Source organism: Mustela lutreola, chromosome 17, assembly GCF_030435805.1.
Source record: "Mustela lutreola isolate mMusLut2 chromosome 17, mMusLut2.pri, whole genome shotgun sequence".
Lineage (NCBI taxonomy): Eukaryota > Metazoa > Chordata > Mammalia > Carnivora > Mustelidae > Mustela > Mustela lutreola.
Window position 1 is genome coordinate 1,686,100 of NC_081306.1, and position 15,477 is coordinate 1,701,576.

Genomic DNA, 15,477 nt, shown 5'->3' on the forward strand with positions numbered 1-15,477 from the left:
TGGCACCCTCCCCCCACTCCGGGGCGCCTCCTCTGGGAAGCCACTGGTGGCCCCGCTGTCTCGGCTCCCCTCTTGTGTCCCCGCTGTCCCCAGATAGGTGCTGGACTTCATCCTGTCCCCCTGCCATTGCCCTGGAGTGCCTGGCTCCGTCAGGCCCCGGGGGCGGGCAGGCCCTCTCCCATCCCTGGGCTACCACACCAAGTACCTGAGGAGGGATGATGTCGAACAGGTCCCCCGCGGGCGCGTACTCTTGGGCGAAGACATAGCAGTCCTCTGTCTCAAAAACCACATCAAAGACCTTGATGATGAAGGGGCTGGAGGAGAGGCTGTTGGTGATGCTCACCTCCCGCAGGAAGTTCTTCAGCTTCGTCTTGCTCTTGTTCACAAACTTCAGCGCCATTTTCGTGCCTGACGGGGAGGCAGCCACAGCAGTGAAGGTCCCTGAGTTCCTGCGCCCAGTGCCCCTAGGCCTGCCTGTGTCCCCTACCCCCGCCTGGAGGCTGTGTGGGTCTGTCCTCATCCTACTGGTAGGAAACTGAGGCCCCGGGAGGGGAAAGGACCTGCCGGAGGCCATGCGGTGACTCAGCGGTCAGCCTGGGTCTCCTGCCCCGGCCCGTAGCTCTGTGGGGACCGCCTGCTCCTTCCTCCACGCTCCCCTTTTCTGTCTGACATTCAACACGCTTCTTTCATCTGGTGGATCCCCCCGCCCCCCGCCCCCGGACATGCCCTCCTGAATCTCGGTCTTGTTCGTTGCCCTCTCCCCGGTGTCTACGACCCTGTGGTGCATCACAGCTGCTCAATGAATGTTTGCTAACTGGATGATAAAAAGGAATTCGGCAGGGAAAGGTGAGTGCCTGGGCCTGTGTCCTCCTCACCTTTGTTCTTGGGCGGCCATCTGTACCCCGTGGGGGTGCAAAACTGTGTGTGGCACACGTGTCCACAGAGCACACATGAATCGCAGGCCCTCCCCCTGCACTCACCATTCACAAACCGCTCCTCCTAATGACCCTAGGAGGTGGGCGAGCCTAAATGCTACCCTATTTTACAGAGGAGGAACCTAGGCACAGAGAGGTTAAGCCACTTGTCCAAGGTCACACAGAGAGCAAGGGGCAAAGCTCAGGGAACCCCATGTCCAGAGTTCCCCCAGCTGCTGTCAGCTGGCACAGAGCCCCCCACCCCCGGTGTGTGCAGCTGTGGGAACTGGTTGTGAGTGCCGCTGTGAGCGTCTGGTGTGGGGAAGGCATCGTGCTCCTGAGCGAGAAGTTTCTGGAGATGGGTCTCGTCCTGGCTCAAAGCGTCTCTAGCTGTATGACCTCAGCTGAGTGACTGGATCGCCAGGTCTCAATGTCTTCATCCGAGAAATGGACATGGCCTATGACCTCCCAGAGGCATCTCCCACGCCTCCTTAAGTACGGTGCCCTGTTTCCAAGGACCCACTCTCAGCTCTGTCTGCCTCCCTGGGGTCAGCCCTGACTTCTCTCCTGAGCTCCAGATGTCCCCAGGTCAGCCCCTCAGCTGTCCCCAAGCACCCCACCCTCCAGCCTGGGCCCTGTACCCCCTCTCAGGTCTCTCTGGGCTGCTCAGGCTACGTCTCTCCGCCGGGACCAGTCTCCCTGCTGACCTCCTGGCTCCTGAAGAGAGCACCGAGAGCCCCAGACAAGTCCCCAGCCCAGGCTTCAAAGCCGGCCACCCGGCAGATACTCACCTGTGCCCTTGTAGGCCACGAGGTCGACCTTCCCGTAGGTGCCCTTGCCTAGCTCCCGGACAAGTTCGTAGTGCTTGGTCACATCACTGGCGGCCAGTGTGCGGAGGGTCAGTGCCTGCATGTCTTCAGTGAGGAGGGGCACGCCTGCACCCAGCCCAGGGGCAGTCCCTGGCCCACAGCAGGGCAGGGAGCGGGGTGGTTCGGGCTCTGGGCAGCCCACGCTCATCTTCTCCCTGTTACGGGGGGAGGTGGCATGAAATGTGATGTCAAGCCGCGGCCCCCTGGTCTACCCACCTTCTTCCCCAGTACCTAGGGTCCCCGGCTGCCAGGCTCAAAATGACCACAAGGGGGCGACAGGCACCTCTGCTGCATTCCTTTTTCCCCAAAGCTTCAGGCCAGACCTGAGCCAGCACTCTTGGGGAGACACCCACAGTCCCCACTTGGTACCACTGGCCTATCTCCGGCTGTCATTCAGACATGGCATCAGGTGTTTATGTCACACAAAGACCCTCCATATACCAAGTTCACACGGGTGTTCTTATTCGTAGATCTTGATCTGCACCTGCTGTTCCCCAGGGGCTTGCTGTTCAGAGCCGTGGGGACACCACACTACACAAATAGGTAAGGATTCCGCCCTCAGGGTGCCCGGGTGGCGCAGTCGGCTCAGCGTCTGCCTTTGGCTCTGGTTGATCTCTGGGTCCTGGGATGGAGCCCTCCCCCAGCCCCGGTCAGGCCCCCTGCTCAGCGGGGAGTCTGCTTCTCCCTCTGCCCCTCCCCACCCTGTATGTGTGTGCGCTCTCTCTCTCTCTCTCTCTCTCTCTCTCTCTCAAAAATGAATAAATAAAATCTTTTATAGATATAAAAAGAGAATCCCACCCTCATGGGACTTACGTTCCAAGAGGGGTGACAATACCCCATGAATTATATATGCTTATAAAAGGTGATCTAGGCTTTTGAGAACGGAAGGCAGGGGGTGGGGAAGGTGAGGTCCGAGGGCAGGCTCACAGTATCCAGTTCTTCAGACAACTCTGGGAGAACGGTGTTGATAGGGCTACACCCGTGGCGGCCTTCCCCCCCTGCCCTGCCACAGACAACACCCCCCCCCCCGCCCCCGCTCATGTCCACACAGCTACAGGCGTAACCCTAGGGCCCCGCCCTGTCCCACCCCACCCCAGTCCCAGACACAAGGCAGAGCGCCCGTCCCGCCAAGCCCCAGCCCTCCCCATCCACCCGTCAGAGGTACTGACTTTGTCCCCAGATGGTGTTGGGGGGCAGAGAGCTGCTGGGGGGAAGAGTCCAGGGCTGGGATGACAGCAAGTGCCCATCTGGGCCTGCATCTCTTGTCTGTCGGTGGGGGTGGGGGGGTTGGGCCGGGGAGCCGGGCTTCCAGAGCAGGTGCGCTCGTGTCTGTGCGTGTACGGCAGGAGAGGCCCGTGAGGAATCCTCCAGAAGCCTCTGCCCTCACCTCCCTCCCTCCTACCTCCAATCCCAGGTGACTCAGCCAGCACTCCCCCAGGCCCCACCCCTGCGAGCCAGCCCCGGGCTCTCGGAGAGCAGGCAGACTCTGAGCCAGCTGGCCTGGCGTTGGATGCGGCTCTGTCACCTGCTGGCTGGATGGCCTTGGGCAAGCACCTTCATCTTTCCCTGCCTTAGCTTTCCATCGATAAAAAGGAAAGAAGAGTGCCTTCTCCCTATGGGCTTGTGACTTATTAAAAGACTTGGCCGGGGACCTCTGGGTGCCCGGTACCCAGTGAGCCCTCGGTGAGGGCCAGGCGCCTGTGCTCTCTCAGTGGTGGGATCTGTGTTCCTTCTGGCTGGCCCGAGGAGGCTGTGAGCAGGGCGTGCTCACTCGGACCCAGCGGCTCCCCTCCAGGCCCAAACCCTCCGCTCTCCTCCTCTGCCTTCCCCTTCCCTGTTGGCACCACCCAGCCTCCCACTTCACGCGGAGAGGAGGAACATCAGGAGGGAACTTCCTGGCCTCCCACCCAGCCGCAAACGGAGCTCCATCTGCGCGTCCTCCCGCTGGCTGGGGTAGCAGAGGGCCCTCCTCCCCGCCTCTGATTTGGCTCCTGCCCCTTCTGCTGCCTCAGGATCCTGCTCCCCCCGACTCAGCCCCCTTCCCCTCCGTTCAAGAGCAAACCCTGTTCTACAGAACCTTCCCCCGCCACAGCCACTGCCTTGCCTTTCCGAATTCTTTCGGTCTGAATATATGCCACGAGTCTGTCGGAAACGCCACGCGAATGCCCTCAGCGGGGCGCGTCTGTAGCCTGGACTGGCTCATTTCCTAGATGCCCCCGCCCCCCCCCCCCCAGCAGAGGGAGGGATGGTGCCAGGCCCACAGACGCGGGGTCCTGCTGCCCTGACCTCCACCCCCGACCGGGCTGCGGCACCTGTCACCAAGGCTCAGCGCAGTCCCCGCTCTAACCGGACAGTACTGGGTCCCTCTCACTGCGGCCATCCACTAGGCGAAAGTGGCAGCCTCTGCCCATGATGGTCTTTCCCTGCTTTCCGTGCTGTTAGGGGTCACCCGTCCCAACCTCTGCAGAATGCCCACAGGCTTCCCGCTCCCCGGGTGGGGAGAATTCTGAGCCAGGGAATGCAGACGATCTGCTTTGATGTGACCGGGACAGGGATGGCCCTTTCTGGGGAGAGTGCAGGCCTCTCCCTCCGGGGTTCCGAGGAGTCCACACCCTCTTGGCCTTGAACTCTTCTGCCTGCCCACTGGGGAGAAACTGCTGGGCTGCTCTGCTGACCTACTTCTCCAGGACGTGGTGTGTGGCCTCCCGGAGGGCCGCCGCGCGGGGCTGGCCACGGGCGTGCACGCACATGCACACACACGTGTGCGATGCTCCCACCTCGGGCTGTGGCCCTGTCCGTCATTTGGGGTCGTTTCTGCGTCCTCTGGGAGACTGCCTGGCCGCTGCAAGTCGCTAGAAGCTCTTCTTACCTCTCGCCCCACCCCAAGAGAGCGTGGCTCGCTCTGCTGCTGCTTTGGCCTCAGAGCTGCACTGTGTAGGCACCAGCCTGCGTCAGGGGTGGGTTTGGGTCCCACATTTGCCCCCTGCGATCCAGGTCCAGCCCGCGGTTTGACCACCACCCTGCGCTGCTGCTCTCTCCTCTCCTCTGCCAGTCCTGCTGCCCGCCTTGACCTCCCGCTGACCCACCCGCAATCTTCTGGATCTCGGTCCCCAGGCCCCACTCCTCCAGGAAGCCTTCCCTGCTGCCCCAGGTGCTGATTCCTGCCTTTGCTGAGCCCCAGGATTCACACAGGTCTGTCTGTCTCTCTCTGAGAGTTCCTGCTGAAATGTCTTGGGGTGATCTCAGCGTTGTCCCCTGTCTGTCCCTGTCAACAAGCCAAGAGGTCTCCGGGGGAAGGGGCTACCTCTGACCCAACTTGCCCTCATCCCTCCCCTCAGTTCCTAGGGCCCGGCACTGGGGGTCTTCACCACCGACCCTCTCTCCTTCACAACCATCCTCTCCGTTCAGGCCTGTTCTCTGCAAGGCGTCAGCGGGCGACAAGGAACCGATCCACACAGCCGTCCCTGCCGCTGCGTCACGGCCCAGGTACACACTGCCTCTGACCCAGTTACCACGCATGTGACTTAAGAGGCACAGTGGGGAGTGACAGAAACAGCACAGGCCTCGGGGCTCAGCAGGCTTGCCCTTGATCCTGCTACGCGCCAATTTTGAGTGGTGACCTTGAGCAAGTCCCTTGTCTGGGCCTCGGGGACCACACCTTTACGGCAGGGAGAATCCCATCTGTGACAACAGCAGCAGCTAACCCTGAAGTAGGGCCCTGCTCTGAGGATGGGCTCGTGTTCACCATTTAGTGGGTAGGTGTTCTCATGACCCCTATTTTGGGAGAAAGAGAAGGAGGCAGAGCGCCCCATACAGCCCGCCCAAGGTCGGAAGGCTTTGGTTCCAAAGTTGGCGCTCTTAACCACAGTTTTCCCAAGCCAGAATGCTGGGGGAACGTCCCATCCGGATCCCTGGGTATCCAAGTGGGGAAACTGAGGCTCAGGAGAGAGCAAAGCCTGAGCTGAAGCTGCCTGTGCATCCATCGAACTCCTGCGGAGAGCCGACTGGGTGTCGGGCACTGTCCAGGCCCTTCCCGTGTTGTATTAACTCACTTAATCCCCACACCGGGGAGGACAGAGCAACTTCTTTCCAGGCAGGGACTTGAGGCCAGAGAGGAAAGACACTGTTGCTTGCCGAGTGCTTGAGGGCACGTACCAGCGGGAACTTGATCTAAGACATTTTACCTTCATCCGCCTTGAAGGAGTGGCTGTGGACTTGGGTAACTGTGACCTTTCCAGCAGCAGCTGGTGGAGGCCCCTGACTGCTTTCCCTCCCCCTCATCCTGTGTGGTTGACACTATGGTCCATGGTCCACACTCAAGATGACCTTGTTGTTCCGGGGGACCCCCCCATGCCTTGCACCTCGAGTGTGTGTCCTCACTGGCCCCGAGGAAGGCCCTCGGTTTCCCCTCTGTTGCTGAAGGGGGTGGGTGTCACCTGGCCTTCCCCTCAGTACTTGTGGCTGTGGCCCTGTGGGCTGGGTCTTCCGTCACATGCTGGGAGGGCTTCCCAAGCAAGAAGCAAGACCCAACCACCTACCACTTCCTGTTGGCACGTGGCTTGAGCAGGGTGTCTCTCTTATATGCATAACCACCCAATGCATTGGTACCTCCCTTCCATAACACACACACACACAGTGCCAGGCTGGCAAAATTTCACTCGCTGAGTCCTTGTAAGTATCCCAAGAAGGCCAAGATGTCTCCCGTTTTTTAAACAAACAGCTTAACCTAGTACACACCATGAAATGTACCCATAGTAGGCACAATTCCAGGATTTTAGTAAATGTCCATTGCCACGATCAAGTGGTGCTTTCTACTTTATAGATGAAGCACAGAGACCCAGGAGGTTGGCGATTTACTATGCTTCTGGCACAGATAGCCAACTGTCCATCAGAACTTTGTGTTTCCTCTTTTATAAGGCAGAGCTGTTGCAGGAGCAGGGAGGTCTATTCCCCACCCCCCACGCCCGCCTGGCAGCCAGGTGTGGCCAAGTGACCAGCTTCCCCCTAGTATGGGAGCAGAAATGACGGCAGTCACTGATGGGCGGGGCCTCTTCAGAGTGGGCGGGGTTTCTCTCTTTTCTCTCCTCCCACAAGCGGGCCTGATACAGAGGCCTCTGGGTCCTAAAGAGACAGTGGAGGGGCGCCAGGGTGGCTCAGTGAGTTAAGCCTGGGCCTTCAGCTCAGATCATGATCCCAGAGTCCTGGGACTGAGCCCCAAACTGGCTCCCTGCTCAGCCGCGAGCCTGCTTCTCCCTCTTTCTGCCACTCCCCCTGCTTAGTCTCTCTCAAAGAAATAAATAAATCTTAAACAAACAAACAAACAAAGAGAGTGGAGCTAGGAGCTAGGAGCAGCCTGGGTGCCTGGCTGTGGGTAGTCTCTTGCCGATGAAGGTTGCCCACTCTACATCTTATGGAACTAAATGAAATCTAAATCTTATGGAAGTAAATGACCGTTGGGTTAGGGCTCCTGAGTAGAGGGGTTTCTTTGTTACAGCAGCTAGCACTAGTCTAATCCAAGGATTATGTAGCCAGGAGGCCAAAGAGCTAGGATTTGAACCTCTGTGTGTCCAACTGCCTGGAGGGGGTGACCAGTCTGTAAAGATGGGGAGCCTGCTCTTATCCTGTCTCATGGGAGAATAAGAACACTGGCAAATACTTATTGAATGTTTCCATATGCCAAGTGCTGGGCTAACCATGATGGATTAAATGATTTAACAAGCACAAGTCCGGGCGGTAGGTGCTACTCTGATGACCCCATCTTACAGAAAGGGGTACAGAGGAACTGATGGGCTAACCAGGCTGGATCTGAACTCAGGCTGTCAGGCTTCAGGTCCCATGCTCTTATGCACAGTGTCCTCGGAGGCTCCTAAAGGTAAACCCAAGCAGAGAGCAGCACAATGAGACAGTTCTCGCATCATGACAAGGAGGAAATGCGTTCTCAGTCGCTGGGGGTAGAAAAGCAGAGACCTAGATGTCCCTCTGTTGGGGAATCAGCAGTGGGGGGTTGAGGCTGGACCAAGTGACATCAGCCAGGCCTTTCTTACTCTCATTCTGGAAGTCTAAGATTCTCTGTCCCCATGCGCAGGTCCCCTTCCTCAGGTCACCGCACCCGTGCTGTGCCCTTAGCGCAGGCAAACCCCAAGACTAGCTCTAACCAAGCCCTGGCCTGGAAGGAGTGCATCGAACAGATGATGGTGCTTGCTGGGTCACTGCTCTGGGTTCATCTTATGAAACGCCATGTCACCAAAGCAGCCATAAAACAAAAGCATCGTTTCAGGTACTAAGTGGGGACGGGGGCGGGGGGAGCTGCTCCACTTTGCTTCTGTGGAGAGTGAGGGGCTGGATCGTGATGCTCCCAGCCTACTCGGCCAAGCCGGCTTCAGATACCCTCAGCCCCCTTTCCTGCCTCCAAGCTTCTCCCTCTAAGGCCTCCTTATCCATGTCTTAAGACCACATCTGACCCACGCCTTGCCTTGCTCAGGCATTCAGCCTGTGGTGCTTTTTCCTGCTCAGCATGAACTTCCCTTTCTTCAGGGAATGGCCCCTCTCTCCGGCCACAGGTCTCAGGAGAACTGTCTCCACCCAGGCTTCGGGGCAGGCCGGATGCAGCCGGGCTGGCCAGGAGGTTCAGAGACCTGTGACCAAAGCTGACGCCCTGGGATCTAGAACTAGGACTTGGGCTTCAGCCATCGGGAAAGAGATGCCTCCCAGTCCCTGGGATGCAATGCTGGAGGGCAGAGTCTGGAGCTGCTGGGGGCCGGCTTGGCCACGGTGCAAGGGGAGCCTGGCGGAGAGCGAAACCTCAGAGGAGAAAAGCAGAGTTGTAAGGTGGAGGGATTTCTGGGAACTCTGGGCACCTGGATCCAGGCAGGACTGAAAGCAATTATACTCCTGACCGTTTGTTTCATGCATCGATATGTCTTCCTTTTTGGCTTAAGCCACTCTAAGTTGAGTTTATGTAACTTGCAACCTAAAGATTCCAGAGAAGTATGTCTGTTCAGGCCTGGGCACTGTGCCGGGTGCTGGCATGGGGCGAGGGGGTTAGAGCAATGCATCAGGTAGAAGATACGAACCTATGAACTAGGAAGGCAGACAAAATGAGGACTCAGATAACCAGAAGGCCAGAAATGCCACGTCAGGGCTCCAGCATTTCCAAGGAGGGCAAGACCGAGGGGATCGTTGGGCTTCCTGGAGGAAGTGACATACAGACGGGCTTTGAAGGGGATTGACAATCCAGCAAGAAACTCAAGAGGTCCTCGAAAGCAACCCTCATGCCTTAATCACCTTGGTAGTCCTAGGGCTTAGCCAGGGTGTGACAAACGCTGGGTAAATAATTCTTTACGTGTTCGGTGAGTTGTAACTTTTTCTGTCTTGGTTCTCTGGAACAGGCCCCTGCAGGCACACAGTTAATTTCCCAGGGGCTTGTGTGAGGTACCATTTGCCCTCAGAAAGCCAGTGGCTGGGCTGGGCTGCAGGCCAGGGCCTCTGCACAGTGGGGCGTGCTCTGCCTCTCACAGCCCAGCCGCAGCACAGCAGAGGGGGGCGTGGCTGGGAGTGCCACTGGTGGGGACCGAGAGGCCATAGGTGTGTGAGAGAGGAAAGTGACAGAACTGCTAACACTGAGGATCCCCGAGGTGTGCCAAGGGCCTCGGAGAAATTAACTTATCTAAGCCTTGCAACACCCTGTGACATGGGGCCTGTTATTTGCCCCAACTTACAGATGATGAGGAAACGGAGGCCCAGAGCAGTCATGTCCCTTGACCAAGATCATCCCATAAATGGCAGAGCTGGGATTCAAACCCAGGCATGATCACTCCAGTGTCCAAAAGCCCGGCCACTCCGTGTCATTGTTCCTAGATTGGTATCGTGTCAGTCACCACTCATTTTCTCGACATGCCAATGCTTCACATTGGGGCTGTCATCTTCACGGCACGCCTGTGTAACAGAGAAGGCCTAGAGGGGTTCAGCAGCCTGCTCCAGGCCACTCAGCCAGGAAAGGGCAGAGACAAGGACTGAACCCCAAACTTCCCTCCTCAAGTCTTCTCTACTCTTGGCCTCTGCCCCCACCATCTTCAGCACCACAGGCGAGGACAGCACCCAGGCAGCCGGCACAACTGTGCAAGGCTCGAGACGCCCGAGGAGGGAGGCAGGCATGGGCCGAGAGGGACCACTGCAGAACTGGAACCCAGGCCCCCCTCCCTGGGGCCGCTGGAAAGGTAGGGCCGCATACACTGCCATTTATTTAACCAAACCCCTACTGGGTCATGTCCAACTTTTTGCTACTTTAAACAAGAGCTGCCTTGTACCTAAGTCATTTTGTAGCATGCAGATGTGTCTCTATGCTCAGCTCTGGAAATGGGTGGCCAGCTTAAACAGTGAATGAGTTCCGAATTTCTATAGAACGTTCAGTGTCCCCCAGAGGGCCGTGCCACTGGCGCTCCCCCAGCCCTGTAGGAGACAGTGGCTTCTCGGTGGGGCACAGCGGCTGCCCCCGGCCGCCCCCAGCTCCCTCGCCCTCTCTGGGCCTCTGTCTCACTTGCTTTAGTATCCTACTTTGAAATGGGAGGGAGGGGCAGGGGAATAAGAATAGGTTTCTCCCATGCAAGTATTTGCATGAAGGAGCTCCGGAATCCACAACAGACATTAATAAAGGTACTGGACCTTCTCAGCCCTCACTCCCGCTGGTCTGAGCCCTCCCGGTCCCACGGGTACAGTGGTAACTTCCTACCTAGCACCCCCCACCCACCACAGCCCACTCGGGGCACACTGCCCCAGCTCAGCACCCACCATCAGCTCCCATTTCATTCCAAAGTCCTCACAGGAGCCCTCAGTTTACCCCTCTGAACTGTCCAGCCCTCCCTCCCCTGCTCCAGACACGCAGTCCCCCCAAACATGCCAGCTCCTGGCCTGGGGGTTGTTCTCTCTGCTCTTAGATGGCCACATGGCTCCTTTCCTCCAAGTTCTGCTCAAACGACACCTTCTCAACTAGGGTTCCTCTACCGCACTCCCCTTATCCTGCTCTAGTGTCCCCGAGTAAATGGTACCCTTCTAACGTATTATATAATCTACTGCCTGGTGAGATCTACCGTGACCCTCTCTCTTCGCCACTAGAACTTCAGCGCTAGGAGGGCAGGGATGCTGGTTTTGTTTCCTGCGGATCCCCCAGCAGCTAGGACAGTGCCTGCCCATCACAGCGACTTCATCACTATTTGGTGAATGAATGGATGCATGAACCAGTCTCTGGGGAGAGGGGTGGGACTGAGTGGACGAAGGCAGGGCAGGAATGAAACTTTTCACTAGGGAAGATCCTTTGAGGTCTAGGCAGTAAAAGTTAGGTGTGGCTGATGGTCCAGACGAAGCCAAGGGGAAGTCACCCCCATCCACCCAGGCTCCACAGCCCAGGGCTGGGATCCCCTTCCAAAGGCCAGAGGAGGAATGGCCCAGCTTGGTTGCCCTGGGTCCCCACAGTGGGCCAGCCCATGCTCAGGAAGGTGGGGGCCCCTGGGAGCTCCGTGACATCCCACCTTGAGCAGAGCCCTCTTTATGTCCCTAAGGTGAGGGTCCCAGTCTGGCTCTCTGCTGCTTGCCGTCTTCCCCAGAGGGGGTCCCTGACCCTCATTTGTTTACCCCAGTGCAGAAATGTGTTCACATGGGGGTTCTCCTATCTGCTGCCAGGGAGTCGGGGCACCCAGAGCCTGGCCCTCTGGCCCCAGGAAGGCCGTGAGGTGTTTGGCAGAGCCCTGGCCCCTGTTGCTGGTCCCAGGGAGCTCCTGGCAGCCCCCTGCCTCCCCTTCTCTTCAGTTTCCGTCTATCCAATGAACTATTTAGTGGTTCTTAACTCTTCACGGGTCACAGAAGGCTATGTGAAAAGTCCCCAGTCACCCATGCACACTTTTACATGCAACATCGCGGGGGGGGGGCGGGGAGCAGGGCCCCAGGGAGCCCTCAAGCGGCTCCAGGTAAGGCCCCTACCTCCCCTTGGTCCTTCAACATGAATAGAGACTCCAGCAAACATTCCGCATCCCGTTCAATAGGAGGAGAAGAGTATTCTGCCATCACTTCCTTGCTTCCTGTCTTGGTACAAATCCCAGCTCCACCCCTCTTGCTGTGTGACCTTGGACAGGCTGTGCCGCTTGTCTGAGCCTCAGGTTGCCCGTCGGTGAATGGGGGCTGACAACATCCGTCTAACGGGGTCGGCCTCCGTGAGCATGACACCGGCACTGGGCCTCCGTGAGCATGAACCGGCACTGGGCCTCCGTGAGCATGAAACCGGCACTGGCCGGACAGAGGGGTCTGGGACTATGGGTCGACCTGTCGTGGATTTGCTGCGACTCAGCACCGTCTGCCTGAAGCTTGGTTTTCTACGCTGGACATGGGGGCTGTCTGGGCTCGGTTGAATCTCACCCCCCGAATCTGCGCTAGCTGGAAGGGACTTCGGAGACCATCTGACCCGGCTCCCACGTTTCCAGAAGGGACTTCGGAGACCATCAGGTGGGAAGACAGAGCAAGATCGAGCAGCCGAAACTGCGACAACCTCCTTGCCACTGCCCTCCTCGCTAGGGGCAGCCTGGGGTTCCCCTTGCTGCGAGGCTCTGCCTCGGCCTCCCCTCCAGCTGGCGCAGTCTGCCCTTTCCCTGGGGCACATCCTTGGTGGTTATTAATAGCCTGTGATGCTATCCGCCTGCAGCTGGTGCCCGGAGCTGGAACGGGCTCTCTGCCTCTTCTGGCCCTTCCAGCCAGACCCTGTGGGGGAAGGAGCGGTCCCGGGCCTCACCCCTCCCCACCTGCCTGAGGGCCAAGTGCCTGTGGCAGCCCCTGTGGGTGTGGGAGGAGGCAGGGGCCTTGCTGCCTGGGTGAGGTGGGCGGCCCCGCACCCAGCGGATCAACAGGAATGGCGGGCCGAGAGCACAGAGGGGGCCTGGCACTCGCTGACCGGCCCAGGGGTGGCGGCTGGGGACCCACCAGTGGACAGGTGGCAACCATTGGAGAGACAACTGGGTGAGCCAGAGGCTCCCTGAAGAAATGAGCCCTTCCTGGCTCCAGCCCTCACCCCTTCCTGAGCCCCTAGAGTGGGGAATGAGGCTGGAGCCGAGCTCGGGAGGCTGGAGCCCATATTCAGGCATTCCTGGGTAATTTCTGGCCACGAAGCCCTGCGTAAGTCACTTACTCTCTCTGGGCCTCCATTCCTCATCAGTAAAATGGGGATAATAAGGTACAGGTTAGAAGGTTATTAATAATAGTTAACATTTATGAACCATGTAAAGTACTAAGTCCTTTATGTATATATAGAGACTGGTTTAAGCCTCACGAGTGTCTTTGGAGAACCTATTATTATTCCTATTATGTCCCTTAAAGCTCAGGAAATGGAAACAGAGAAGGAAAGATTAGCTGACGTGCTTGGTGTCACATGACTAAGCGGCTTAGCGCTATCTGTCCGGCCCCACAACGTTCAGTAAATCTTTGTTGAGCACTGTTCTCGGATCCGGAATCCATTCATGAACCAAGCAACGGACCTGCCCTCAAGGAGCTTCTTGCCTAGTTAGGAGGCAATCATGAAGGTAGCGAGGAGATGTGGGTCAGAAAATACAGAGTCCTAGAGGGGAAGACAGAGCAGAGAGAGGTGAGGAAATGTTGGGGGTGAGGGGCGAGACCATGGACGGGTGGTGGTCAGGAAAGGCCCCAAGGTGGTGGGGGAGCTTTTGTGGCGGAGGGGGCCATCGTGGGTGCAGAGGAGCGGCTGCGGGCAAGGGGCAGAATGTGCGAGGAGAAGTGAGGAGGGAGTGGCAGTGCGCAGGGCCTCGGAGGCCACGGCAAGAACCTGGCTTTCTCTTGGTGACACGCCCTCCAAAACCCCGGCCTGAGCAAACCCTTCCTGAAGCCAACATGTGTGCCAAGCTCTGGGAAGTGAAGAGACAGCATAAACCTGACCTAGCTCACCCTTAAGAGACTTGGAGTTCAGCCCCTGTAGCAACTCCACCACCGCCCCAGGCGTGTGGCTAAAGAGGAAGGGAAGAGGGAAGACTTAAAAGCTTCTGCAAAAGTTCCGGGGGCTGCACTGCAGATTCCTCCATGCTGCAGTGCTTGCCTGTCACGGTCCCATGTGAGCAGAGGTGTGGGAGCAGGAAAGCTGGGTGGTCATGTCCAGAACTGCAGCCAGAGCCCAGGTTAGGTCCTGTTGGGCACTTCTGGCTGGCCTTGCCCTTTGAACTGTGTGTGAAGGGTGGAAAAGTGGGCAGGATGTTCTCTGACTCCTGGATATGGCAGCTCGAGTAAAGACTTTCCCCTCTGAGTCTCCACTTTTTTACCTGTAAAAGTGGGGCTACCATTCCCTTTCTGCTCAGGACTTGCGGGGACCAACATTAACACCAAACCTTTAGTGGGGTACTCACCGCCATTCCCTTTACAAATATTCATTCACTTAGTCCTCACAGTGACCCTCCAAGGTGGGTACAAGCACCATCCCTTTCTGTAGATGAGAGATCTGTGGCCCAGAGAGGTTAAGCACCTTGCACAAAGTCACACAGCAGGGTCTAGAGATCATGCTTTTTGCCACTAAAATATGTTAACTGGGGGCCTCACTGCCCCTTCTGGAGACAGCTGGGGGGGTGGTCAGGGCCAGCAGATATCTGAGCTCTCAGGAGGGGAAGATCTCCCTGCAGGGCAGTGGCCTTAGCTAGGGAAGGGGAAGCCATCCCATGATGGTGGGGGGGGGGGGGTGAGGGGAGCGGTTGGGCAGACTCGGGGGACCTACCCTGGAGTGGGGATTTGTAGAGCCTCTCTGGGGCCTGACCAGGAGGATGAGGAGGCTCTGTCCTGTCCAGCCCCCACCGAGGTCCCTCAGGGCCATCCCAACAAGCAGAGGCAGTTGGAACATTCTGTGGCTAAAGTCGCAGGGAAGGAAAGCTGGTGCAGTGGGGGAATCACTGTGGCTTCCTCCCTCTGGGACCAGCTCATTTGCATACCCCGCAGGGTGTGGCAGAAGTGACAGAGCAGACACTGAAGTAGCGGCACAGCTGACAGGCTTTCCTTGTAACAGGCTCCTTTAGTCCTTACCATAACTTGAGAATGAAGGAGCTATTATCACCCCCATAGCACATCAGGAGAAACTGAGGCACAGGACAGCTGCCTTGTCCAAGGTCACATAACCAGGGAACGGTACAGGGCGGATTTGAACCCCGGGAGTTCCAGGCCAGTTCCACTTTGGTGGCTCCCAGAGGCGGGCAGTGAGACTCCTCCCTCTGGGTTCTCGTAGGGCTGTTCTCAGCACTAAGTGAGAAGGTAGTGCCCCAGGGTCCGGCACAGAGCACTTGACATTGGAAAACGTTCCACCGCTTCCTCCCAACCCCGATATTCCCCGGTTCCCCAAGGGGGGGCTGAGTTGGGAATCCGGACCTGTTCTCTCTCTGGACTGTGGCCCAGCGGTGGCAGGTAGCGAGGAGGGGCTCTGACTGGACCCTTCAGGGCTACTGCTGGGCTTTCTGCGGCCAGAAAGGGGGTCCAGGGAGCAGGGGAGGGAGTGGGTGGTTTGGGTAAGACTCAGGATTTGTTGGAGATGCTGGTCCTGACTCTGTCCTGATGCCCAACCGCCTGGGTGCAGAAAGCCTTGGGAGCTCGCTCAGCAGACAGAGCAGGTTCCTCACCTAGAAAGCAGAGGTGGGCAGGAGGCCTCGACTACAGAGCGATGGCTGAGCTGC

General features: G+C 58.1%; 1 protein-coding gene across 3 annotated transcripts in view; it reads right to left on the reverse strand.

Moving 5' to 3' along the window:
• The window catches only part of SBK1 (SH3 domain binding kinase 1), a 47,415-nt gene that overhangs the window by 4,222 nt on the left and 27,716 nt on the right, over positions 1-15,477 (reverse strand). For all 3 annotated transcript variants that reach the window (XM_059154725.1, XM_059154723.1, XM_059154724.1), the window contains exons 2-3: positions 1,706-1,938; positions 206-408 (exon numbers count right to left, since the gene is read on the reverse strand). In XM_059154725.1, coding sequence (XP_059010708.1) covers positions 206-408; positions 1,706-1,931 — 429 coding nt within the window. In that variant the 5' untranslated portion in view covers positions 1,932-1,938. The remainder of the gene's footprint in view (positions 1-205; positions 409-1,705; positions 1,939-15,477) is intronic.